The sequence below is a fragment of the Colletotrichum navitas genome (assembly GCF_030913465.1).
Source record: "Colletotrichum navitas strain CBS 125086 chromosome Unknown LY79scaffold_24, whole genome shotgun sequence".
NCBI lineage: Eukaryota > Fungi > Ascomycota > Sordariomycetes > Glomerellales > Glomerellaceae > Colletotrichum > Colletotrichum navitas.
In genome coordinates, this window is record NW_026850570.1 from 4,384 (window position 1) to 29,274 (window position 24,891).

General features: G+C 54.5%; 9 protein-coding genes across 9 annotated transcripts; 4 read left to right on the top strand and 5 right to left on the bottom strand.

The window, feature by feature from the left end:
• Positions 1 to 213: 213 nt before the first annotated feature.
• LY79DRAFT_669107 (uncharacterized protein) lies at positions 214 to 2,243 on the top strand (the record flags this gene model as incomplete). Its single annotated transcript, XM_060563597.1, has 6 exons — positions 214 to 402; positions 553 to 913; positions 982 to 1,099; positions 1,161 to 1,231; positions 1,287 to 1,311; positions 1,418 to 2,243. The coding sequence occupies 6 exons, from the start codon at positions 214 to 216 to the stop codon at positions 2,241 to 2,243; spliced, it is 1,590 nt and encodes a 529-aa protein (XP_060414848.1).
• Positions 2,244 to 5,796: 3,553 nt separating this feature from the next.
• LY79DRAFT_551257 (uncharacterized protein) lies at positions 5,797 to 6,728 on the bottom strand. The gene is made up of 4 exons (XM_060557627.1): positions 6,566 to 6,728; positions 6,507 to 6,512; positions 6,198 to 6,444; positions 5,797 to 6,031 (listed from the first exon to the last, which is right to left on the bottom strand). Exons 1-4 carry the CDS (start codon positions 6,629 to 6,631, stop codon positions 5,934 to 5,936), a joined length of 417 nt encoding a protein of 138 aa, XP_060414849.1. The 5' UTR covers positions 6,632 to 6,728; the 3' UTR covers positions 5,797 to 5,933.
• Positions 6,729 to 8,253: 1,525 nt separating this feature from the next.
• Positions 8,254 to 11,716, bottom strand: LY79DRAFT_658771 (uncharacterized protein; the record flags this gene model as incomplete). The annotated part of the gene is made up of 3 exons (XM_060562729.1): positions 10,574 to 11,716; positions 8,875 to 9,541; positions 8,254 to 8,445 (listed from the first exon to the last, which is right to left on the bottom strand). The coding sequence occupies exons 1-3, from the start codon at positions 11,638 to 11,640 to the stop codon at positions 8,254 to 8,256; spliced, it is 1,926 nt and encodes a 641-aa protein (XP_060414850.1). The 5' UTR covers positions 11,641 to 11,716.
• A 934-nt stretch (positions 11,717 to 12,650) lies between these two features.
• Positions 12,651 to 13,551, top strand: LY79DRAFT_551261 (uncharacterized protein). Its single transcript, XM_060557628.1, has one exon. It carries the CDS (start codon positions 13,011 to 13,013, stop codon positions 13,509 to 13,511), a length of 501 nt encoding a protein of 166 aa, XP_060414851.1. The 5' UTR covers positions 12,651 to 13,010; the 3' UTR covers positions 13,512 to 13,551.
• Positions 13,552 to 13,888: 337 nt separating this feature from the next.
• LY79DRAFT_551262 (Six-hairpin glycosidase-like protein) lies at positions 13,889 to 15,179 on the top strand. The gene is made up of 2 exons (XM_060557629.1): positions 13,889 to 14,743; positions 14,821 to 15,179. The coding sequence occupies exons 1-2, from the start codon at positions 14,051 to 14,053 to the stop codon at positions 14,920 to 14,922; spliced, it is 795 nt and encodes a 264-aa protein (XP_060414852.1). The 5' UTR covers positions 13,889 to 14,050; the 3' UTR covers positions 14,923 to 15,179.
• Positions 15,180 to 15,264: 85 nt separating this feature from the next.
• Positions 15,265 to 17,261, bottom strand: LY79DRAFT_514030 (carboxylesterase; the record flags this gene model as incomplete). The annotated part of the gene is made up of 6 exons (XM_060554554.1): positions 15,265 to 15,555; positions 15,673 to 16,399; positions 16,487 to 16,559; positions 16,630 to 16,849; positions 16,926 to 17,039; positions 17,100 to 17,261. 6 exons carry the CDS (start codon positions 17,259 to 17,261, stop codon positions 15,265 to 15,267), a joined length of 1,587 nt encoding a protein of 528 aa, XP_060414853.1.
• A 1,206-nt stretch (positions 17,262 to 18,467) lies between these two features.
• On the bottom strand, positions 18,468 to 19,477 carry LY79DRAFT_173911 (uncharacterized protein). The gene has a single exon (XM_060551241.1). It carries the CDS (start codon positions 19,316 to 19,318, stop codon positions 18,710 to 18,712), a length of 609 nt encoding a protein of 202 aa, XP_060414854.1. The 5' UTR covers positions 19,319 to 19,477; the 3' UTR covers positions 18,468 to 18,709.
• Positions 19,478 to 20,613: 1,136 nt separating this feature from the next.
• On the bottom strand, positions 20,614 to 21,342 carry LY79DRAFT_513865 (uncharacterized protein; the record flags this gene model as incomplete). Its single annotated transcript, XM_060554537.1, has 1 exon — positions 20,614 to 21,342. One exon carries the CDS (start codon positions 21,340 to 21,342, stop codon positions 20,614 to 20,616), a length of 729 nt encoding a protein of 242 aa, XP_060414855.1.
• A 944-nt stretch (positions 21,343 to 22,286) lies between these two features.
• LY79DRAFT_173947 (6-phosphogluconate dehydrogenase) lies at positions 22,287 to 23,899 on the top strand. The gene is made up of 3 exons (XM_060551242.1): positions 22,287 to 22,689; positions 22,754 to 23,415; positions 23,482 to 23,899. The coding sequence occupies exons 1-3, from the start codon at positions 22,497 to 22,499 to the stop codon at positions 23,626 to 23,628; spliced, it is 1,002 nt and encodes a 333-aa protein (XP_060414856.1). The 5' UTR covers positions 22,287 to 22,496; the 3' UTR covers positions 23,629 to 23,899.
• The last annotated feature ends 992 nt before the right edge of the window (positions 23,900 to 24,891 follow it).

The following is a 24,891-nucleotide window of genomic DNA, read 5'->3' on the forward strand; positions in this document are numbered from 1 at the left end:
TTTGACTAGCCAGGTTGGCCAATACACTCGTTTACCCTTTTCTTTGGACTACCTGTTTCTACTTCATCTTCGGCACTCGCCCTCCCAGTCTAGTTTTCCTACACCGTCCGTGCCTCGTGTCCGCCGTCTGCCGTCCGACTCCATCCCACAACTCCTGCTTGAATCTCCCCATTCCAAGGTTTGCGGCTCTCACGCCCGGCCTAGAATGTGACAATGATGATCGAACCACGGAAAAAACACGACGAAGAGGCGGTTCGTTTTGTGAACCCTTATTTCCAGCTGAACGTTGGATTGTGGTCTCTGTTTGCCGGTGCAACCATCTTTCTCGCGCTGCGACTCTGGTGTAAGACCACGAGGCGACATGGCCTGTGGTACGATGACTATATTCTTTTGGTATCCTGGGTGAGTCGCATCTTCGCCATCACTTCCTCCTGTCTTCCACAAACATGATGCACGTTCCCTGCAGGCTTTCATGTTTGTTTGGTTGGCGGCCTGGGACAGGTAACACAACCTTTTTCCCCCCGACTTGCAAGCTGACGACCGCATGTCTAGTCGGTCTTGCTCGCAAACAACAGCCTCATCATCTACGAATTCGCGACCGGCTACGTGCTCGAAGACTCGTCCAAGGCGTGGGACGACCGCATGCACATCCTCATCAACATATCATCCTGCGGCACGTTGATAGGTCAGGCATGGACGAAGACGGCCTTTGGAGTGACGCTTATCCGGATGAGCAATAAATGGCAGCGATGGGTCTTGTACTTCTGCATCGCCACGATGAACATCTACATGATCGCCAAGGTCTTCATCCAGTGGGGCAAGGTCTGCGGCAGCAAATCTTACGACAACGACTATCGGCTCCAGTTCTGCCTCGACAAGAAAACCCGTAACAGCGTCAAGGAGGGCGGAAACGGTACGCCCGCCCTTGACAAGACACTGTCCTCAGGCTTGGTTCGACAGCTGACTTTTTTTGGTGCCCAGTTTACAACATCATCATGGATTTCGTTTTCGCGTCTTTCCCATGGCTGATTACTCGCTCACTGGAGATGAAGCGCGCAGAGAAAATCGGCCTCTGCATCACAATGAGTTTGGGAATGGTGTGAGTCGCACCCGAGCCAGCTGCTCAGCCCCGTTCGGGTAAGATGCTAAACCCTTCACAGCGTTGCTATTGTCTCGGCTATCAGAGTCAGCTGGAAAGATAACGGTAATGACCGCGACCCTTGGTACATCTGTGAGTTAACGTAACCACCTGCACGGGTCCTACGTCCGCTAACATCGTCGATCAGATCGCAACGGCATGTCCCAGGTTTGGTAAGATTTGCTTTTTTTTTTACTTCCTTTTTCAGGAGAGACAACCCCACGTCGACTCCATTCAATCCCACCCGGGGAGAGGGATATATTGGCTAAGACTGCGTAGGTATTCGTCCGAGATTACTGGCACCATCATCGTGCAGTGCATACCTATCCTTCGTCCGATCATCCGCGAAATCCACACGTCCTTGACGTCCAAGAGACTCGGCTCCTCCACGGCGGACGGCCGCAGCACGACGTTCGGAAGCAAGACCAGCAGCAGAAAGAGGGTTTCGGGCGGCGTCCAGGCCAACGACAAGCACGCGGGCGAGAGAATCGCGCTGCAGGAGATCCCCGAGGAGTACAGCGACGACAAGACCGGCTGGGGCTCCAGCCCTCGCACGCCCTCCTCGGCGACGCCGTTCCAGACCGATTTCAGGCCGCGGCCGCCCACGGCGCCGCTCCCCGGTCGGGGACCATCATCGGGGGGCAGCGATACAGGACCATCAACGTTATCGCCATACGAGGCGGAACTGACACCGCGGCCGCCCACGTCGCCGCCGCCTAGTTGGGGGTCATCGAGGGGTGGCAATGCGGGGTTACCGACATTATCGCCATACGAGACTGAGTTCAAGCCGCGGCGGCCTACGTCGCCGCTCCCTAACAAGCGGCCATTATTGAGCAGCGATGGACGGCCGACATCGTCCCCGCACGACACGGAAATCGGGCCTCGCACGCCTACATCGCCGCGCCGGCCTACGTCGCCGCCCCCCAAAACGTGGCCGTTGTCGGGTAGGGAGGGCCCTGACCTGACGGTCGGCTCCTACAGCCTTGGCAAGAGCCTGGAGTCCGAGTTCGACCGGTCAAAAGCTTTCTTAGACGTTGAACTAGGAGACGTTCAACAAGGATTATCGCCGCCACCGCCTCGCAGGACATCCCCTAGCCACAGCTAAGAAACAGCAGTGCGAAAGATTACAATACCCTCGACAGAACGACGCAGAACCAGAACCTGCCCGTCCGGATGTGCGGTTTAGGCCCGTACCTCGGCGGGTGACTCACTTGGAACCACAAGAAGAACAGGGCGCGCGTGAACGAAGCATGACAATCATTATTAAGCAGCATATTTACGCATTAATCACCACTTTACCTTACTTTGCGCCAATAAAAGGAAGTTACATTCGACTTGGCTTCGATAGCCCGACACTTGGTCGGGCGACACGCTCTCTTATTACCCCCCCAAAATATACACTTCCCAACGAGTGTCGAGATCGGCATGGTCTCAAACAGACGCATGCAATACGTTCGGGGTCATCTAGACGAAACCCATTATGGAAACGGACCCTGGCTGAGATGGGAGATACTAGAGTTCTTGGATGGACCGGATGGGACGGGGATCGGATGGGATGGGGCGCGAGGGATTTCGCGTGTGGGATTTCGCGTGTGGGGAAACGCCACCCGCCATATATAGAAAATAATAACCCTTGTAAATATTGCGCTTCTAGCTTTTTTTTCCAGCTGCAACGCACGACTCGACAGAAGAAAAACCTCAGCTGTACACACATCTTCCAGTCTCCAAGCACACACTAGGGTTTCGCCTTCAGCCGCTCCCATCCTACCCCCGTATGTGAACTTACTTTCCCCTCGTCCTTCGTCCGCCCAGTCCGAACAGGGTAATGCATCAAGTGGGCGGGCCGGGGCGACGATCGGCGGGCGCGGGCGTATCGTCGAAAGACCGACAACAGCCCCCATCCTGGTCGAGGAGGCGGTTCAGGGCCAGGTGGTTGCGTGTGTTGTTGACTCGTGCCCGAACGGAAGACGGGGGGCAAAAGCACAGCAACACGAGCAAATCATGGGATGAACATACCCGTCGCTTCCCATTCGTCGGGACGTGCCGGCCGGTTATGACCGACTATGTTATTTCAATGCAAACGAGGCACTGTTTTGTTTTAATTGCATTTTCACTTCCTACTCTTAACAAACCCCCCCCCCCCCCTTTTGCCCTCCTCGTATGTGTTTTTGCGACGCGAACGAGGGCATGTATCGACGGGTGGCATGCCGCTCCCTCAATAGGGTTCGGCATTCATTCGATGTTGCAGAGACATTGGTTGGTAGATATGCAGCTTCGACTCCTCAACGCACCTCGCCAACTCTTGAGAGAAACCCCCCCCTCCCCCCCCAAAAAGAGCCCAATTGGACCGCTGAATTGGATGTGCGACCAGAAACTAGGAACACGAAGAATTGGAGGACCCTCCCCCGGGTGCACAGGCTTCCGCCCCCACAGGTTGATATCGATAATACCGGTATGCCCTTCGATCACCAAGAGTCGTGCAACGTCAATGCAACTGCTTTGGCCCACCCACGTGCTCGGTCGTCTGCATTAGCCTGTCGGGACACCTTGCGCTCGCTCATATGCGGCACGCTTATGGCCTCGGGGCGATCAAGGGTGCCGCAACTGCGGAGGTGTGTCGCCAATCTTAGCAAGCTGCGAGAGTGCACGATCCCGTCCGGGCTGCCACGCGCGTATGTAGTAGTAGGTCTTGCCAGCAAACCCTGGGAACCTCACGAGGGCGGAGCTGGTGAGGTATGACAAGTGTTATTCCATGCAAGCACCCACTAAGAAAACGCCCAACGTGGGGTAGGAACTCGGCTGACGACTTGGTGTACCTTGTGAGGACTGTCGTTCAGGAAGCCTAGCGACGGCTATGTGTTTGCGTTGATGGCCCGGTATGTCATGTACGCCGGCGCCGATAGGCCCTATGCTCCGTTCAAATTGATTGTCGCAGCCCGACCTCAATGCATACATGTTTTAGTATCGCAACCAGCTTAATCAACCATGGTTCCGGCTGAATCAAGCTCAACGGTGCTCGGAGACATTTCCTGTATTCGATGAACTCGAGCAGGTTCCGACCAGCCCAAACGACGCCTGCATCGACGGATTTTTTGGACCGTCCCCGGTCTTGGCACGCTGACGATTGGCAAACCGTTCGATGCAGTGCAACCAGGGGCCGCGCGCGGGGGCGCCGATTACCGATCCACCGGGCCAAGCTAATGCGGGCACTCCCAGCTCCGAGCCAGCCCACAGACACCATGTGTAGCCAGCCCCCCCCCCCCCCCGGAGACATCCAAGATGCCGGGCCCACCTAACACTGAGATGAACAGCTGGCAGCACTTTGGCGTAAATAAACGAAAAAAAAAAAAAAAAAAAAAAAAAACCCCATCTTTTGCCGGACCTGCTTTGATTGACCTCCTGAACTGCCCTTACAAAGCTACTTGTAGTCAGCGGACCAAGACAATGGCGCTACTGACGCTTCTGTAGAGTTTTTTTTTGGCATAATAAGCTTATAGTTTGTGTGGTTCGTCCGACGCTAAATCATAATCCGACCTACCGACTCGGAGGTAAAATGAAGCTACTTGTGATACGTAGCGTTTTTTTTTTTTTTTTGTCTCGCTGTTTCGATCCAAAGCAAAATGGAAAATGCCCAAGGGCGAGTTTTTTTCTGGCGTTTGCAACGCCTTCTGACGCAGCTCCTCCGCCATTGCATGCATGAGACCCCGGTATAGCGGAAGGCGCAATGTATCGTATGCATTGCGTCCCACTCGGAGTTTCTCATCGTCACCGACCAGGCTACCTGATATAAGCTCGTCAAACGCCGGTTCATGACACACACGACCATACCCACTGGAGAACTCGGGATCCCGTCAGCTCTCCCATAGATAAGCCAGTGAGGGCTGGATTAGTAGTTGAGTCGGTGACGATCAGCGAATACCTGGTGTTGTATGTTTTTGCTCCTTTTAAAGAAACATGTCTCTCACAATATAATCATCTTACCAACTGGAACCACCACATACGACCATACCTACTGGAAAACTCGGGATCCCGTCCGCTCTCCCATAGATAAGCCAGTAAGGGCCGGATTAGTAGTTGAGTCGGTGACGATCAGCGAATACCCGGTGTTGTATGTTTTTTGGCCTCTGGGGAGGGAGGGTAGTAGCATCTTAACTTACCCGTATACAAAGTAGTGCCTGCCGCTCTGTTGTATTACAGTTTGGACAAGGACAACAAGAAGATCGAGACAACTCTTTCCTACCTAAGCCGCACATCACGCATCTGAAGTTATGCTCAAACTGTCACGAGTTAGAGCACACAGCAGGGCATATGGGAATTGAGGTCTAAAAGGCTTAGATTCTAAGTGAGGAGAAGTAACGAAAGTAGGTCCCTATATATAGGTAAGTGAATGTAAAATGTCACGTGCAGCAGCACCTTACAGAGCTGTTACAGACAGTGGAAATACACAAGGTTATCGTGACACAAACCGCGGGGGGTAGCTTTTTACTACGGATGTCTCGCTAATCCTATACACATCTGTCACGCAGGATATTGCTGACCGACACCGCTTTCCGGAACGACGTCGCTTATTAATCCGACCCTCGCTCCTGAATATGGATACTCGCGGCGGAATCCACCAAGCGAGGCAATAAATTAAGGAACGTGGATTATAGTACTATAGATAGAAGAAAACAAGCCACCTTCAACTACATGAATTGCCCCCTAAACGCACTGCTTGATGATAACATCTAACTGAACCTAACAGTTAGGTAATCAATATAATACGCTGCTCCCTTACCGGTATTCCAAGTGTGAGTCAGCACCTCAAATTGGTTGACAAGATTACCACCTTCATTTGCCATCCTCCTCGCGACCTTTCCGAAAGGGGTTTCAAACAATTCGTTCCAGCTTTGGGTACGTTTTCTTAATTCGCTTCTGCCCAGTCTCTTTGCTGCAACACTTCCCATTGCTGGTGGTTCCGTAATTATAAAGCTCGCCCCCCTTGCTAAGCCAAGGCGTTCCTTGGCCTGGTTAATCGCAAGTGAGGTTTTGAAATTGACGACTGAGTCAAACTCTATAGATTCGAGGTTGTGGAGCTGTCCGCCCTCGGTCTGCCATAAGCTCTTCAGCATAACGTCAAGGTGTAGTCGGTTTGGAGTTTTGTCTCTGGCGTTATATGCCATTGCGACTGAAATTTTACGGCCCTTGACATCCATCCTGGTTACAAGGACAGCCTCGCGCCCATTTTCATAGCCAGAAGTGAACACAGATATTGTGTCTCCGCCGAATCTACTAGGTTCTTTTGTAACCCTATAGGCGTTGTTCCCCTAAGTTAGGTAGAAGAGTAAGAATTAAGTACGCATCCAAGTTCTAGGTGGGGGCATCCTACTGCAACCTATCAAGATGTTAGTATGCTGATATCTATATAGGGGTCAAGGGGAGACATACTGCACATAGCACAGAATCTAGGAAGAACGCAGTTATTAAAAGAATAGTGTTAAAAAGTAACTTCATTGTAAAAGAGATAAAAAATTAAGAAATAAATAAAAAACCAGAGATACTTAAGTAAGTTATCAGTTGTTTTTCTAATTAGTAGCGTTTGTAAAGAACGTTGCACTTTCTGAGCCTGCACTTGATGGCTGTGATCTGGCATTTATATAGTGTAGTGTAGTGTCTCTTGAAAATAAGGTTACTAGCCTAGTTATGTGGCTGTGCACTAGTAGTACTATCAAAACCTCATTTCGTTGGCCAACAGATAAAGAGAAACTTTGATTAAGGATGCCGCAGTGCTATAGCCTTCCCGGCACGTATAAGAAAAGGCGTTGTGTCACCCCCACACACTCTATTGTGTTAAGTATTCTGCATAATATTAATGCTGTGCTTTTAAATTGAGGTGTTGGTTGGCACCTAGGTTAAACAGTCGCAGACGGGCTTCCCCGCTGTCCCACTCGTGGCTCGAGTCAGGCCGCGCCGTTATCGTCCGTCTATCCGAACGTCCGTCCGAGCCCGGGACCGCTGCCTAGGCCCCCTGTTCCAACATATGGTAATTGAATCCCCACCATGACTGTAGAGGTGGGTCTCGGCGACTGGTCGCACCTAATTGCGTGCCTACTAGTATGCGCCCTTAATTAGGGCGGCCTTGTAAACGGTGAAGCCGAAAGAATAACGTCTAGTAAGGACCAACTTTATGCTGCAGAGGGGGTTTCAAATAGGAGCCTTGCCTTCTCATAATGGAAGTATTAGGCTTTGTGTGATGACAAAAGCGGATCCGTAATTGCCACTGCGCAATTACGGCTTATATCACGACACTTTGAAAATAGGAGAAAAAGGCTCTTACAGCTAAGGCTTCATAAGGGCCGGATTAGTAATAGTTGAGTCGGCGACAATCAGCGAATACCTGGTGTTGTATGTTCTTTCCATGTTCTTTTTGGGGGAGGAGCCGAAGGGACCTTTTGAGGTCAATTCACTGTCTAAGTCTAGGCTAGGCCACGACAGCCAAAGAGTGGGAGACGTCCATGGCCCAATGTTACGCTTTCGTGTTGTTCGATCAAGGAAAATAGATGCGAGTTGCACTTTGCCAGCTTTCTGCTTTGGCAGTGCTCGTCGTTGGATGCGTCTAGGGTGCTGTATCAATATGCATTCCTTCCGTTGCATCATCTCCGATCTGGCCATACAATTCCACGGGATGAGCTGGAGCGATTGACGAAGAGCGTTTGCTGTCCCTGAATATGCAATTAGCCTGGAATGAGCGGGTCGGGTGACTGGGTCGAGCAGAATTACCGATGATGCAAGTCCGGTTTGCCCATCCCATGCCATGCTCCGGCCAAGTCGTTGCAGGCCTGCTGCCTTCTGATACTTCCGTGAACAGGAAGCAAGTGACATGTAGAATGCAACTGCCCAACTGCTTTGAGTGTTGGAAACCTCGTGCTGCTTCGGTTTTGATGCTGTCCGGGCGTGTCCATTGTATGGCAGCAAGACCAGAGCCCGTGTAGTATGAGCAAGGAAAGCTTTGAACTGGGAGACTAACCAACGGACTTCAGCCGGTAAAGATGAAAGACTTTTTTTTTTCTTGCCTGGCTCGGTATGTATGTATGTATATGCCTAGGTAGTGAAATCTTTGAGCCGGTCTGTCCGCCTCACCGTTTGCTGGCTGGCGTGCCTTCCACTTGGATGCACTTTCCCGTTCTGCCGTAGGTGCCTTCCCTTTGATCTTTGGTGCACCTTCCTTCCAGGCCAGACTCCAGACCAGACTCAAGACCAGACTCAAAACCAGACTCAAGACCAGACTCCAGGTCAGAGATCGGATCAACCCACTTCACCCTGAGATTCTGATAACTGACTTTTCAACATTCGACCTCTTCAACACTCACCACTCATCAACCATCAATCCAATTACGACCAAAGATGAAGCTGTGTTACCTTATTGCTCTTGTCATGGCCGTCGCGGCCTCCTTGATGAGGGGTGCTCACTGTAGTTCCCCCATGAAAGGCCCATTCGGCCCGGGTCGCTCAAACCCCAATGCCATTGAATATATGGCGGGCGACCCTGCATCAAGCGAGGCAATGGGCATCTGCCATCCCGACGGGTGAGAAACTAAGCGGCAAACTTTTGGATCATTTGCTAACCTCTATTGCCTGCTTTCAGCTACTTCGAAGCCGGCACCGCGACGCTATACATCCACGACGAGCTGAACAAACTCTCTGCCATGGTCGAGACACTCTCGTCCAAGCTTGACCACCCCGATCCAACCGCCTACCCCCAACCGAGAAGTATTCTCGACCGCAGCAACAGCCAGGACGACACAATCGGTCCCCAGCTGCTCAGCTTGCTTGAACGCCTCGTCAAGGCCCAAGAGAAAGCGAGTCAATCTGGAAAGCCCACGTGGATTTTTGAACTCATCGTCCTCGCTATCAACTTCGTAATCGCGTTGTTGAGCTTTTTGAAGAACAGGATCGTGAAATCCGGCTGGCTTCAGTGGATTGCAATCCCCCTCGCCTGGAAGGATGCCGATAAAGACATCAAGGACCTGCAAGACCGGGTCCGAGACTTGGAAGTCAATATCATCGCCAACATACGACAAGACCTCAGCAACGTAGTGAGCCAGGCTAACGCAATTGACAACAGAGTCAATAACCTCAACAACACAGTCACAGGCCTCGATAACACAGTCCGAGGGTTTGGTGACATACGAAAAGACCTCAACAACGTAGTGAGCCAGGCTACCGCAATTGACAACAGAGTCAATAACCTCGATAACACAGTCCAAGGACTTGGTACCATGCGACAAAACCTCAACAACGTCACCAAACAAGCCGCGACAACTGTTACCACAGTCCGAGGGCTCAAAAAAAGGGTTCAAGGGCTCGACGGCAGGGCTACCACACTCGAACAAGGTCTCGAGGACAAGGGTGCAGAGTTCGAGGCTTTACAAAATGAGCTCAAGGGTTTAAAAGCTGAACTCGAGCTTCACAAGGACGAGTCAGGCCTTACGGCCCACCAGGGATTGACAAGATAGGAATGTGGTGTATTCATGAAGAGGTATTTGATATCCCCATCCCCGTTACATTTTCTCTATCTCTTCTCTCCAAAAGCAGCACATCATCTAGATATCGTTCAAGGTATTATCCGAACTTTCGTCTAGGGTATTACCTGGAATTCCATCTGGAATTTTGTCTGCTGAATCGACCCAGTATCTCGGGATAGAGCCCTTGGCAAGAGTCTGGAAACAATTTACTAACTGGATACAGAGATACTAGTGAAGTCCGAGTGAACTTGAGATTTGGTGGCGGTCGTTCAGTTCTGCGAGGAGGCAATTGGGATACGGAATCATCGATAATCCAGCATGGAAAATTGTGTTGCTCATTCTATGTTCTCTTGATTTCCCATCTGCGAGAGAAAAGCTTGTCTACCTGTGATACGGAATCATCGATATTCCAGCATGGAAAATTGTGTTGCTCATTCTATGTTCTCTTGATTTCCCATCTGCGAGGGAAAAGCTTGTCTACCGCATCAAAGCGTTACCATACTCGATCCAGTCCCTACCGTTCCTGCACCGAGAGTTTTCACACCAAAATAGATATTGTGTTTCGTGATCTGACCTTGCAGCGTATGACTCGGGATCGAGCCAAGTGTAGAAACAAGGTGTACCATGCCAAAGTTTGTGGTCAGTTGTCGAAGAGAGACTGGCAGCAGAATGCCGCATCAAACACACTTCTCCGTTCTGTCTCTTAATCCATAGGTACGTGGTCCAACAGGTCGGACACCTTAAACCATGTCCGCCGTGTTCTATGCGCCATCCACCATAAGAAGCATTTATGCCCCACCCCTCTTGCTCGCGGGAAACCAAAACACCAATCCGACTATCCCCGCCCAGACAATGGCATTTTCGAGGATCAAAGGCTCTGAGGACCTGGCTATGACCAGATCCAAAATGAGGACAGAATACTTCGCCATACCTGTTCCTGAATTCTTCTTGTTTCTGAAGCAGGAACGCGGCTGTCAGAGAACCTCCTTCAGGGATTTTGCAGAATGGTAAGGTCCATTCTAATGCAGTGTAAAATCTCGCCTCGCCCTTCGAACACAGGTATTTGGTAAGACGCAACGTTGGAGGGTGGAAACACCAGGGTTTGTTGTACCCGACCAAGTCCTGAAGCGCTGAATCCTTGCACTGGGAGCAGCTTGCAAGGACGATGTTTTCTTGTCCAGGAGATGGCCGCTCGCAGTGGTTGGCGTACACTTCCCCGGCCTTCTTCAAGACGGAGTACGCTGGAACCATCAGGTGAGGACAAAGCCGATAGAACGAATACGAGGCGATGCACCGACGGACTTCTGGAGGCAAATGGCGCTGGTGGGCGGAGAAGGCCATCCTCGTATGGCTGTCCTTACAATGAGAGCAGTACATCTTTTGCCGGAATGGCAAGGTGAGCTCTCTGTATTCTGATGGTAACCTCCTCTGTAAACAAGGGTCGCAGAATGCCTGCAGCTTGGCGCGTTGAGCGACCGTCTCATCGGCTCTGTAACCTGGCCGTGTATCGCCGTTGAAATTGCCGAAATCTCTGCCTTGGTAGATGCGCCAGAAGGTGAAGGATACCTGGCGAAGCATATACAGATCGGGCAATTCTGTAACCTTCATAATTTGTAGCAGGATCTCGTCGGGTAGGCTGATGATGCGACTCTGGCGGCGGTTCCGGTCGAAATTAATCTCCCACGGCGATGACCCGCAGCGTGCAGGTAACGGTTGCTGAGCTTGACAGGGCTGGCGCAAGTCGTTGGCTTCCTTGGTTACAGGCTCTACAGTATCAGATGTGATTATAAGTTGTTGAAGGGGCAAGCTGCTTGACTCCAAAGCCTTCGGCGTGCTCTCCTGGCTAGAATGAGGTGCTTCTGGATTGCCAGGCCGATCCAGGCCGGTTTCTTCGGCCGCAGCGTCGCCCGTGTTGTTGCGCGTGGAAGCGTCCGCCGCCGTCCTGCTTCCGAACAGGGCAAAAAGCCCGCACATGCGGACACCCGGCTTTCTTCTCATGTTAGAAGTTTTCTCGATTGTGTGTCTTCTCCCGGCTGAAGGATAACTGTTGTGTGGACTTTGGCTGCAGGATGAGAAGGATGTTATCTAGAAAGCCAGGAGGATGTTGAAAGCAATGCGTATGTTATGGGGGTTTAAGTACTTTACGTTTCTCGCAGTCTCCGATTGGGTGATTCGAACAACAGGAGGATCTAGAGAGAGCCGCATCCTCAACAGCGTTCATCAGAACCAGCGGATCGTTGAAGCTTAACAACCATGGGCGAGGCACCTGACCCGAGAGACGGCCGCAGCAATGGCTGGGGCACCCTCCATCCGGGTTATTGTCACTGCCTCATCAGTGAACCGCGGTCGGTCTTGCATGAAAGCTGAGGCAGTGTCTGATGCCCTTCTTTGGGGTTGTATGAATCATGGAAACTGGAAAGTCGCCAACTCTAAGCCACGAGAACATCGGTCTGGCCGAATAGCGGGTCGAAGCAAGCATCGGAGATAGGGGGGGATAGCACTCCGGGAACTGTTACTCTGCTTGTATTACTGCTACTGTAGGGACATTGCTCCTGGCTTTGAGCGTTGGGCATCTTGGGTTTCTAGGCGGAGGTTGGGATTCGGGAATCGAGAGCGCGGAAATGGCGAATGAACACGGCCAAAGACTATGCCCGAGAGTGGTTTTGATAAAGAAGGTAATAATAGCAAATAACAGTTATTGAGTCGAGGAGACAGTTTGTTCTTGTTTCTTTGATGAACTCGTCGCTTGCCCTACTCGACCTACTCGTAGCGTTGGACGTTGGTCGTGTGCAGTTCAGCCACACGGCATAACGCTGTTTTGTATATCCGTTGAGACCAATATTGAAACCATCACCGTCAACACTGGTCCCCCCAAATCAACGTCGGCCCTTTGGGTGAACGCTGTCTTCAGCAGGACTTTGGACCATTGGCATTTGGTCCATTACCGTCTTCCACGGCCAGCTGCCCCTTGGTGCATGTGACTTTTCCCAGTCCCTTCACCCCCTCTTCCCCGCCTTCGGGCCGTCTTGCCGGCTTCCGTCACATGTACCAAATCATCCAACATGAACTCAGTAAACACCATCCGTCTGAGATGACAACCCCCGGCTGAACCTCCCTCTCGCCAAAGAGTTCCGGCATCTCCCCCGTTTGAGGCCGTCGAAGTCGCACCCGAACCATGCCGAAAGCCCAAGGACGTCCACCTCTTCACCGTTCCCCCAGCCTCTCGCCGCAACCTTTCCCTGGACAGCATCGAATGATGGAGGGCAGCAAACGTAATCAGATTGGATTTTTTTTCCCCTGCCCGTTAGCACAACTATTCTCGAAGAGGAGACCAAAGCCGAGATCCCCGTAAATCAACCCGGGCCCTGATGATGTACCCCAACTGGACCCGTCGGCCTTGTTCGCCCCTCACATGCGCCAAGGCCTGGCCAAGCTCTTGGGAGTGGGGGGAGAGCCTCAACGCTCATCTCGTCTCGGCCTCTATTTTTCCACGTCTCGTTCCTCGCCGTTGTCGAGTCTTGGCCGTTGGTGCCCTCCCCACCGCCCTGCCCGGGCCGCCCCCGATAGGCAACCAAACGCCCGGGGAAAGGAATGAACAATCAGAGAGAGAGAAAAAAAAGGGGACATCCTGTACCCCGACATGGTGCATATGCAAACGCCCGCTTCCAATTCCAAGAAAAGAAGAGAGGAAAATGAAGGAAAAAAGTCGGCCGGGCCAAGAAAGACGAACTCATCAGACATCCCACTGCGCATGCGGGAAATCAATATTGGAGAGCTACCCCCTTCCCCCCCTGGGCATACGCGACTGCAGCTTCCCAGTCACCATGCCAATGATTCCTCCATGGCACGGGTCAGGTTGGACGTCATGATCTGATGCTCTCTGCTGTTGCCGTTGCCGCTGTACCGCTTGTATAAAGACGGACGAGCGTACGCCCCGGCGAGAGGTGAACCCATGCAGTCGTTGTCTGATCCCGCCTCTTGATCCGCATCAGCCTCGACCCCCCCACGCTCGTCCGTCATGAAGCCCGTCTCCGCCCTTCTGTTCCTCGCCTCGGCCGCCGCCGCCGTCAGCGTCGACGAGCCCCTCGCCGGCCGCACCATCGACTCGTGGATCCGCAACAACAACGAGGCCCAGCGCGCGAGCTGGTACGGCCGCGCGGCGCTCTACACGGGCGTCGAGGCCGTCTACGAGCTCACGCGCAACGAGACCCTGCTCGCCTGGTACCGCTCCGTCATCGACGGCCCCGTCGTCGCCGAGGACGGCTCCATCCCCGGCTTCGACCCGGGCCACTACTCGCTCGACGACTACCGCATCGGCCGCAACATCCTCTACTGGCACCAGCGCACCGGAGGCGGCGGCGGCGCCGCCGAGACCAAGTACCGCGCCGCCGCCGACGCCATCCGCGGCATGCTCGACCGCCACCCGCGCACCCCCTCCGGCGGCTTCTGGCACCGCGACCCCGCCTACAGGAACCAGATGTGGCTCGACGGCATCTACATGGCCGACACCTTCTACGCCCACTACACCTCGCTCTTCGACGCCGCCAACGCCACCGCCTGGGACGACATCGTCCTGCAGTGGGACCTCATCGAGGACGCCGTGCGCGACCCCGAGACCGGCCTGCTCTTCCACGGCTTCGACGAGGGCCGCGAAGCCGTCTGGGCCGACGCCGAGACGGGCGCCTCCCCGCTCGTCTGGAGCCGCGCAGTCGGCTGGTACTTCATGTCCCTGGTCGAGGTCCTCGGCCTCTTCCCCCGCGACCACCCGGGCTACGCGCGCCTCCTCGGCTACTACACCGCCCTCGCCGCCGCCCTCCGGCGCGCCCAGGACCCCGAGTCCCACGGCTGGTGGCTCGTCATGAACGAGCCCTACCCCGGCCGCGAGGGCAACTACTTTGAGAGCTCCGCCGCCGCCATGTTCACCTGGGGCTGGCTCGCCGGCCTGCGCCTCGGCTACCTCGACGAGGCCACCTACCTCGAGCCCGCCACCAAGGCCTACACCCACCTCGTCACCGACTTCATCACAGAGAACGACAACGGCACCGTCACCTTCACCGACACCGTCCAGGTCGGGTCACTGAACAGCGACGCTTCGTTCGAGGTAAGAGAGAGCCTCCCCAATGCACTCAACAGATTCCCCCCCTCGTTGAGCACGATGCTGACCTGCAACCCCATTAGTACTACGTCGGCATCCCTGTCGTTGATGATGACACGCGTGGCGTCGGCCCTTTCCTGCTTGCCGCCTACGAGTGGGAGCTCCGCAACAACATCTCTGCATGAGCATATTTTCGTCGCACTAGGGGGGGACAGGGAAAAAAAAAACAAAAAAGGGAATGGCTTGGCATGTAGTCGTCTATTTTGAGTAGTTGGGGGGGACAAGAAATGCCATGGTGATGATGCAAGGCGCTCGAGAGCGTACCGGACCGGCCCCGTCTCACTTTTTTCTTCTTCACTTGATGTACAAAAGTTCCCGTACCAGGCGATGCAGGCACCAAAAAAGGCGGCGACGAGCGGCGAGCAAAGGTAGAAAAAGAAGCTTCAAATTCCATGAGGTATCACGTATTCTATGTCATGTCCAATATGTACAAGTGGAAGTGAAGACGTCCTCGTAGACAATTCGGGTTAATGAAGGAAGGAGGGGGCTGAAGCAATGGGAAGTCCCAGTTGCGCGCAGTACCCGTCGTACGAGTCTCCAGGTGCCAGGTTCGTGCCCGTCTGGTTCATGAACGAGATTCGGTTGAGAGTGGCGTCATTGGTCTGATACATGGGCCACTGGCCGTTGTAATTGAGGAGGCCGGATTGAGTGTCCTTTGCAAAGGCCGCCCACGCACCGCGCATGTACTCGCCGACGGCGATCTCCTGTTCCGTGCTCTTGACGGCCGTCTGAGGTGCCGTGTCAAATAGGACAGGGAGCTAAGCGATGTCAGTTGACGTGTTCCCAAGCACAAGAAAAGTCTGCCGGTGACGCAAAAGAGAGAGAAAGCCGAGGATGGAACGGGTTGCAAAAAGAAACAAAACAGCTCGACTAACCTCTGATGCATGCCAAGCTCCGCTTGGCGGGTTCGTTGTAACGGCCATATTGGGGAAGTCGCCGAAGTAACGGTACCGCCAGGTCGGTTGACCGGCAGACACCGCTCGTGCAGCCCTTATGGCAGCAGGGCAGGTATAGGCCACGAGGTTAAAGCCGAACCAGTAGGTTTCGTTGACGTTAGGGGCTCCAATCTTAAAAAGACCGGCCTCGTTCTCAGTGTTACCGATGAGGTACCCCGCCTGGGCCGAGTCACGGATAGCGTAATCAGCAAAGATGAGATGGTCATCTACCACGGGCGCAAACGTGAGCCCGGCCGATACAGGGCTGGTGGTGTCGGTCAGGGTGGCAATGAGCTCGGCCGCGTTCTTTTTCGACATGCAGTCCGAGACATTCTTGGGGTTGGTCGAGGCACTACCGCAACCGACCATCGAGGAGATTTGGAACCATTTCTGATTGACTGTCTCGTTGGTGAAGAGGCCGAATCCATTGGCGACGCCGCTCATGGGGATGAAGCCGTTGGCGATAGGGTCGGACGCGTATGCATACGAGTAGTAGTCGACCATAGATCCCCCGGCAGACTGGCCAAACATGGTGATCCTCTTGGCGTCGCCGCCAAATTGTTCCACGTTATCGCGAATCCATTGCATGGCCATGCGGATATCGAGAAGCCCGAGGTTGGGGGCGGAGATGGGGTTGCCCGGAAAGCCGAAGATGTTGAGGCGGTAGCTTCAAGGTTAAGCTGCGTCAGCATAATCGCTTTTTTATTTTTAATTCCTCAAAAAGAAGAGAAAGAGCAGTCTGGCGGAAACTCACTTCATGGACACCACCACGACGTCCTCTTGATCCGCGATGAACTTTCCATTGTATGCTGGGATTCGGGAGCTTCCTACACCCCGAGTCAGCACGCTGAAGATAGGCTTTCCGACTTTTGTTCGGACGGTTGCATAGCATCTTACCTGTGACAAAAGCGCCGCCGTGGACCCAGACCAGCACAGCCTTTTGCGTATCCCCCGTCTGTGGCTTGGTCCACACGTTCAGCGTTAGACAATCCTCGCTCTGGGAGCCCGTGTCCTCGAGCACTTTGGTCACGGCAGCGGCAGAGGCCGGGATTCCCAGTTGCATGATGGTCTCAAGACTGATGGGTGGGCTAGATGTGGGTTGCATGCACTGGTGTCCCTGATGAAATGTTTGTTAGTTTCCACACAGAAAATGATTCATGAAGTGGAGGGAAAACTATGGAGAGATTACTTACGAATGCTGACCCATTGATCGGGGCGGAGGAGGAGACGTCATAAGTGGCTGAGGGTTGGAAGCGCAACGCTCCAACAGGCGGCTGAGCATACGGAATGCCCAAATATTCTGACACCTGACAACAAGAATGGTTAGCAAACCCCGTCATCGCGGCTATAATATTCCCAGTGCGTACCTGATCTGCGCCGGAGGCGGCGTGCCCGTCGACTCGGCCGCTCGTGGTCATGACCGGCTGGCCGACAGTCCAGTAACGTGGGCTGGAGGGGCCGGCGGCAACGACACACGAGGCAGTAACCACGACCCTCAGGACGTTGGGGAAGCTGCCGTGGACTCTCATGACGATGAGGATGCCGCTCAACTGGTAATACCAAAGACCTGGGATAGGGTGGGTGAGACGACAGAAGACCGGAAACGGGATCGGAAACGGGACCGGTTGGTCTTAAGGCTGCGGGTAGATGGGATATAAGAGGAACGCCGTGATGTGGTAGGCCTCGCAACCTCGAAGGTGGCCTTGACCCCGTCCTTTATGTCTGCCAACGAACTTTGCTGATACCATAGTAGCTCAAGCTCGGGGAGGGGCTGATCCATGAGTCCATGACTTCCCGGACGGTTCCTGTAATACGCGATGTCTCCAGCCATCATCCCATCGGCATGGCGGGGGTCTCGGATAGCTAGCCCGCGTCGGGACAGGCTCTGCTGAAGGCTAGGCTGGTCTTGCGCGACCCATCCACCGGGATGGCGCAGGGGACCCTGCTCCCATGTTGCCGGACAGAGGAGCAAGTGGCAGGCTTGCTCATGAAATCACCCTACCCAAAGCTGCTGTGCACTGGGTATGGAGAAGAGCCTCATCATTTGGCAATCATAACGGCCGGTGGATCACCTCGCAAGCGTGTCCGAATCGGGGACGCGATTTTGGGTCTAAATTAGCTCATAGCAATGACTTACAACGAGTCCACATGCGGGGCCTTTCTTATTTTCTTTTCCCGCTCCTTGCTTTTCGCTAAACTGCAGCTATCGATTGATTGCAGCTTGGGTGACAGCGGAATATGCATCTAGAAAGCAACATAGGTAGTGCTCAACAGCTTAATCGGCAGTGTGCAATGCAGTGCGACGCTTGAGGGCGCACTTGGAATGTGCGCAACAACGGTGAACCCAGCACGCAACCAAGAATAAATATCGAGCAGGGTCGCTGACTGGATAAACGCGGGCGGGGTCATCACTTGCTGTGGTGTAATTAAGGTATGATGCTTGCAGTCTTGGACCCTCCTCTGGCGTCTTGGAGAACCACCTCTTGCAGTCCATCGAGAAGGAAGTGGCGTATCGGTACCATTCCACGGACGGGGTGCGTCGCGAATGAGGAGAAGAACCGGCCTTCTTTGACAGCAGGTGCGTTCAGGCGAAAGAGATGATCGCCGCGGCTATTGTCCAGAAGTGCCGATGGTGGTCTGGGGTACGAGGCCCAAAGAGTTGACGCCTCTTGGTTTTGCTGGGAAAGCTAGAACAGGTAGCATGAGGCCGTTTTGACCTTTTCCCCCTTGTCTTTCGAGTGTCAATGCACCGGCACGGCACACTTGGAAGCACTGTAATAACCGCACATGTGCGTTGACAGCGAGAAGGAGGGTAAAATACTTTGCTTCAGCACCACCGAGATCTTCGGTCCTTGCCTCGGTGTCGTTGCAATGGCCCAGCCCAAGCTGTCCTGTTGAATCGAACTTAGCCCTGGATCGGACGAGGTTTTGCGCAGCACAGCGTATGCACCGAGGTTCGTCATAGTCAACACGTAGTCTAGAGATTGATGTTGCGCTGGCTAGCACAACTTGTCGAAGCTTCGGCAGCTCCCGCATACATAGAAGCAGCCAAAGGCAAGGTGCCCCAGGTCAGCCTAACCGCTAGGTGCAGAAAGCTCCCTCCGCCAATCTCTCGGACGCCGTCGAAGCCAGGGAGAGCCTCGATCGAGAACGGGAGCCCACCCACCCCACTTGGTATGGACGCTTGGACGGTGTAGGCAGCGCGCGAAGTCCTTCGGATGCATGACGGCAGAGACCCGTAGACTTTGGACAGTAATAGTAGCTTCCGCAGTATTTGAGGGGATTCAGCATAGGGTGGGAAAAGATGTATGGCTGGCCGTATACGTGGCGCGCCGTTGAGATCAGAAGATAAGTCGTTTAGGCTAGTTAGGGGCCGTGAGTTGTACGCATCCCGTTGACGGCGCCTTGACCCGCGGTCACATTTAATTGGAACGGGTGCCAACCAACATATCTGAGTTGTTGTCGTCGTCGTTGTCGCCGCCGCCGACAAGCAATAGGAGCGACGGTGCAACAAGGCGCGCCTTGGCCATCGGCAATTGGTCTCAATGGGTGGGTGCTCGGGTGACGACAGCGGACCATCAACCATGGTATTGGGAAGCTGCGCAAGGGATATTCGAGCTTGAGGACCAGGTCATTGAATTGTGGCTTGCGTGAATCATTGATTAGGAGATTGAAAGAGGGAGAAAGGGAAAAAAAAAGAAGGAACCCCCCCCCCCCCCCCGCGTAGAGGAACGTTGATTGAACGCCCCCCAGCAACCAAACGAGATAGAGAGATACACTGCATCGGTGCATCCCGGGGGAGGAGGCATTTTACCCCAGTCGGACGCGGCCCATCGGCCGTTGGCAGATTCGCAACTTTGTCTTGGAAAGGGTTAGCACGATTGCGGGGCGATGGGACATCGACGTTGGCGTGGCTTACCACGTATATCCGCATCTGTCTGTACCCGTACAGTACTACAGGTACATCGTACGTACATCTGAGTTACTTCAAGGGTCGAGGGAGAGAGTCAAGACGCGACTGCTGCATCGACGCCGATCAATTAAAGTGGCAGAAGGGAGAATCGTCCGTTTCGCTGCTGACGCCGTCCACGTATCACAAGTGGGCCTTAGGTCTCCTGCTTCTTCCGCTAAGCGAGAGCGTCACGGGGTTTAGGTGCCTGGTGTCACGGCTCGGCGTGGCAGGCGCGGCAAGCAGCACTTTCCACGTCTAGATCTTATCAAATCCCTCTTGTTTTGCCTAACCGTGCGGTTCTGTCCCGTTCCATTTCATTCATCCCCCTCACGAGGCTGACTCTTTGGGGGATCAACTTGAGCACAGCTGCGCTGTACATTTCACGCGGGAACAGCGCAGGCTAGGTACGCAACGAGTGCCTGGTTTTGATCACGGCTCGTTGTCGCCACAAGAACTCATGGCTGGGAGCACAAAAAACGTCATTCTCGTGGCCATCAACATGGATTAACATTAACCATAACCGTGATCCCTGACTAATTCTTCAGCAGCCCAGCGACATGGTTTAGATTGGTGCAAATCCATTGCTTCTTCCGCTTCGGCTCTCTCTTCCTTAGCTATTGGCCGGGTGGCCCAATTTCCCCTATCTCTCGTCATCGAAAGAAGCCTCGGCTTTCGAGGCTTCACGAAGTCGATGACCAAGCGGCCTGACATCTTGTCCGATGCCGACAATCCTGAGAACAGACCCAAAGCGAATATGAAGGATAACAGGATTGGAGACGCTGCCCAGGCCGTGTCCAGTCGTGCGTAGCTGGCTGGCAGCGTCTCAACCCGACGTGGCCTCTGCGTGGAGAAAGGTGGTTGAGGAGATGGTCCCTCGCCGTCAAGGAGAGCCCTCTGTCGGCACTTGGGTCTCCTCGCACCGTAAGCGTCTAGTGGCTCTTCTTGTCGTTCTCCTTCTCCTTCTTCAGGGCGGCGACAATGCTGTCGAACCTCCTGAAGCCGCACACGCCCTCGAAGAACAGACTCCCGATCCACGTCCACCAGAGACCCGTGCCGAACTCGATCCCGTGCCTCGAGAGCCTCGTCCTGTGGAACCAGAAGCACTCGGTCAGGTGAATGGCCAACACGAACGGGAAGATGGCCTTGACCAGCCACCGGTAAAACATGGGCCCGCCCGGGAAGACGGCCTGGAGGAAGGACCAGATGGGCGCTCCCGGCAGAACAAACCCGAGCGTGAGCCAGCAGACAAAGTAAAACGAAACGGCCCCAAACACGACGACATCAAAGCCCTGCGGCGGCGCAAAGTACCCAACGACGATGTCGCTGTCCCCCAGCGCCTGCCGCGCTACGCGCTCCAGCTCGACGACGGCGGGGCGCACATCGGACCACGACTGGAGAGCGGGCTGGAAGGCGACGTGGAACTCCTGGCCGCCGAGCCCGCCCGCTGCAATCGTCATGCCCTCGAGCGTGACATCCTTGAGCCACGGCGCCGTCGCGGCGGAGCGGCTGAGGCCGGCGTAGTGGCGTAGGTAGAGGGAGAGCTCCCGCTTGTGGTCGCGGTTCATGTGCGCCATAATGCGCTCGCGGGGCGGCAGGGCCGTGGCGTCAGGAGCTGCCCCAGTAGGAGCGGCTGCGGCAACGTCGACCTGTCGTGTCATTGTTTGCGTTTCTGATTGGGGGTCCAGTTTGAGGAACGGAATAAGGCGCGATGGGCGGGGTGAGAGGGAATGCGAATTCTCCCGACTGGATGCCACCGGGTTCCTAGATTCTGCGTCGCCCCGACGGTAAGATCAAAGAAATGTTTCGAGAAAAGCTGAAGAGCGGTGCGATTCGATGTGCGCGCGTGATTGTGTGCGGACGTGTGGGCGTGCGGGAGAGGACGGAGAGAAGAGAAGTGAAGATTTGGTAGGAAAGGGGGGTTTGAAGTGAGAGAGGGTCAGTGAGGTTGGTTTGGTTTGGTTGGTTGAAGCGGTAAGTAAAGACCTTTCTTTGAGAAGCAGCACATTGAAACATGGGAACCAACGAGTGGCCCGTGCGACCCTTGCCCTTCTTTCTATTCCAGCCTGGATCCCGTTTCGTGTTTGACTTGTGCCAGAAAAGCGCATCGGCTTCCCCCACGGACGATGCAGCGCGTTTTCGTTTTCGGCTCATCGAGAGATCTTGCATATCTCTCTGCATACCTAGGTCGATCAAGGGCCGGCGATTGAACGAACAGCTCCAGAGGTCCGACGGCCTGGAGAGAACGATACACTCTCGTTGCGGTGCTGATGCGAGAAAGCGCGAGGTCCGTTCCGCCATGAACCTCCCCAAACATTAACTCACCTGCTATAGACCGTTTCGTCTGAACGACTGCTCTCTGGTTGCAAGACGCATCAACAAAGACGTGTGTAACAGATGCTATGACACGTCGTGGCGCCCCGAGCTTACCGCGGGCCGTATGCCCTATGGGAATCCAACGTGCGACAGGCTGCTCGCGGCCGGTGCTTTGAGCAGCCTAAGAACGGTGCCCGAGCGGCATCAGCCGCGCCTCGGGGACCACAGCCGACCCGGACCTAGGGCACCTCGACGACCGGCCCGGGCTTTTCGGGCAGCGTTTGGGTGGGGCCAGGATGGCGGGGCACCGCGGGGTAAACCGTGTGTCAAGCGCCGGCCCGGTTCCGGCGCCAGTCTCGACACTTAGTTTTCACGCATAATAGCCACGCTGCCAGCCCACCAGACTCGGTCTCTCGGTCTGGATTGTTGACTTTCAAGGCTGCCTTGGCTTCAAACCACCTACGATACGACCACGCGCATCATCCCTTCCCTGAAAGTCATGACGGACAAGCGGCGGGTGCTCCTCGTTGGCGCCGGCGGCATCGGCGCAATAGCCGCCCTCAATCTCGAGCGCGGGGGCTCGGCCGAGGTGGCCGCCGTGCTCCGTTCCAACTACGACGTTGTGGGTCGCAAAGGCTTCTCGATAACGTCCTGCGACCACGGCAGCTTGGAGAACTGGCGGCCCAGTCAAGGTCAGTCTGCTGCCCCTGCCCGCAACGTCAATTCGAGTCGCCCGAAGCTGACACGCCTGCAAAGTCCTGAACGCCGTCCCGACCATCTCGGACTCGAGCCCCGCTGGACGATACGACTACGTCGTCTGCTGCACCAAGAACATCCCCGATGCCGGCCCGAGCCTTCCCGACATCATTGCCCCAGCCGTGTCTCCCGGCCACACCGTCATCGTCTTGATCCAAAACGGCCTCAACATCCAGCGACCCTTCTTCAGCCGGTTCCCCTCAAACATTGTCCTCTCGGGCGTGAGCCGCATCGACGCCCACGAAGTCTCTCCGGGCGTCGTCGAACAAAAGCAGCACGACCTGCTGCACATCGGCGCCTTCCGAAGCCCCGGGCTCGACGAAGAGCAGCAACACGAAGCCGCGCGGCAGTTTGTCAACATCTACAGCGCGGCAGGGGTGGCCACGTGCCTGCACAGGCCGGACGTCGACTTTGATCGATGGAGCAAGCTGGTCTACAACGCCTCCTTCAACCCGATCTGCGCCCTGACGGGCTTGAATGCCAGCGAGCTGCAGATGACGGGCAGGGCGATGGGCTCGATGGTCGTCCCGGCCATGAGGGAGGTTCTCGCAGTGGCGGCAGCTGCAGGCCACGACATTTCTGAAGACGTCATAGAGAAGACCATCAGCCTCAACCCCGTCGAGGACAACATCAAGCCCAGTATGCAAGTCGACTTTGAGAAGGTGGGTCTTGCCTCGGCCCGTGTTCAATGGTCTATGTGACTGGGGAGCGGTGCTGACACGTTGCAGGGGAACTTGATTGAGCACGAGAACATTCTCGGTGAAGTCGTCCGCGAAGCCCAGAAACACGGGATAGCCACGCCAATCTTGGGCGTTCTGTACGAGATCTGTTGTGCCCACCAGTGGAGATTCAAGAAGGCCAAGGGCTTGGTATGATGAGTCTCGTTGCTGTCCTATAGGAGACTCGACATCCCATGCAGATACGACGGATACTATCGCTGTCCGAGTTTGCTACCTGCTGATGATAGATTCCCTCTTGCGCTTCCATAAAGACACAGGATGCTTACTTATCTTGCTTCGACTAACGGATTCGTTCGGTGTTGAGTAGCCATCACCGCGGTACTCCTGGTAGCAAGTGGTAGACGTTAAAGCGTAAGGTCAACTGCGAGTCATACTCATATCTTTGGGTTGACCTACTGCCGATTACCGAGATATAAGACCTTGCCTCGCGAGTATATTACTCATCTATTCAATATCCTAGGCTTGGTGTTCTCTAGATACACGTACGGGGCAAGTCGAGAGGTATCTAGATGTGGAAGCGGTGACGGGATGAATGTGCAATGCTATTAGGTATACAATTCTCTTCACCCAAGGAAATTCGTCTGTAGTCACATCGTTGACACCAGCCACTGAAATGTCCCGCGTCTTTTTCGCCTCCCCCGTAGGAACGGCAAGATCATGTTGATCCACCCTTTTGTCTAAAATTCATTCGGAAATCCTCCTCCCAAACGTCGTTGCCCACATCTCGGCGACACTTTGGACCGATAATCCACAAGACTTCGTCCGAACCTCGTTCCCCAAGACCTAAGATCTACGATCACACATCTCGACAGACGCAGACGGGATGGTTCAACAGTTTCAGAAGCGTTTACCAGAGACGTCAAGTCCTCCCGAGTCAACAATAAGGCTTCGATAGGGGGAAACATCAGATACCCGTTCGGCATTGGCCCTCGCCCGAGCTCCGACACGATGGCTGGGTTGGCAATGAGGTCTACGAGGCGGCCTTATTACGCGACGGCTCGGACTCTCTGCGTTCTCGTGAAAGGAAATGACGAGCTTTCATGATTCGCAAAAGAGCCGCCTAGGTGTGCTCCGGGCGGCCGGAAGACTATCACTTGGGAAGACTATCACTTGGGAAGACTATCACTTGAGAAAACAAGCAATCGGGCGGCTATTCAGCGCAATACCTCCGGCAAACGGCTAGCCAACGAGCGTAAGATGATCATTCCTCGCCCTTGATGATAATCCAACTTTTATATCCAGATCTAGCGCCAACCTGACGGTAGTTATCAACACACGGGGCGAGCTGCGTCAGATGCCAGCAAGCTTCAGATGAGACACCAAATAAGCCTCCTGGAGGCAAATGTGGACGTTGGTCCCCTGCCATGCATTCTTCCCCGCGTGCCTGTCTTGTCTCCG

Coding starts and splice junctions, on each gene's coding strand:
- LY79DRAFT_173911 (XM_060551241.1), bottom strand. CDS start 19,318: ATGGTTGATGGTCCGCTGTCGTCACCCGAGCACCCACCCATTGAGACC.
- LY79DRAFT_551261 (XM_060557628.1), top strand. CDS start 13,011: ATGATGTACCCCAACTGGACCCGTCGGCCTTGTTCGCCCCTCACATGC.
- LY79DRAFT_551257 (XM_060557627.1), bottom strand. CDS start 6,631: ATGAAGTTACTTTTTAACACTATTCTTTTAATAACTGCGTTCTTCCTA. Junction 6,032..6,197: donor ACAGCTCCACAACCTCGAAT/CTATAGAGTTTG, acceptor AAGAAAACGTAC/CCAAAGCTGGAACGAATTGT.
- LY79DRAFT_173947 (XM_060551242.1), top strand. CDS start 22,497: ATGACGGACAAGCGGCGGGTGCTCCTCGTTGGCGCCGGCGGCATCGGC. Junction 22,690..22,753: donor GAACTGGCGGCCCAGTCAAG/GTCAGTCTGCTG, acceptor ACGCCTGCAAAG/TCCTGAACGCCGTCCCGACC. Junction 23,416..23,481: donor TGCAAGTCGACTTTGAGAAG/GTGGGTCTTGCC, acceptor GACACGTTGCAG/GGGAACTTGATTGAGCACGA.
- LY79DRAFT_551262 (XM_060557629.1), top strand. CDS start 14,051: ATGCTCGACCGCCACCCGCGCACCCCCTCCGGCGGCTTCTGGCACCGC. Junction 14,744..14,820: donor ACAGCGACGCTTCGTTCGAG/GTAAGAGAGAGC, acceptor CAACCCCATTAG/TACTACGTCGGCATCCCTGT.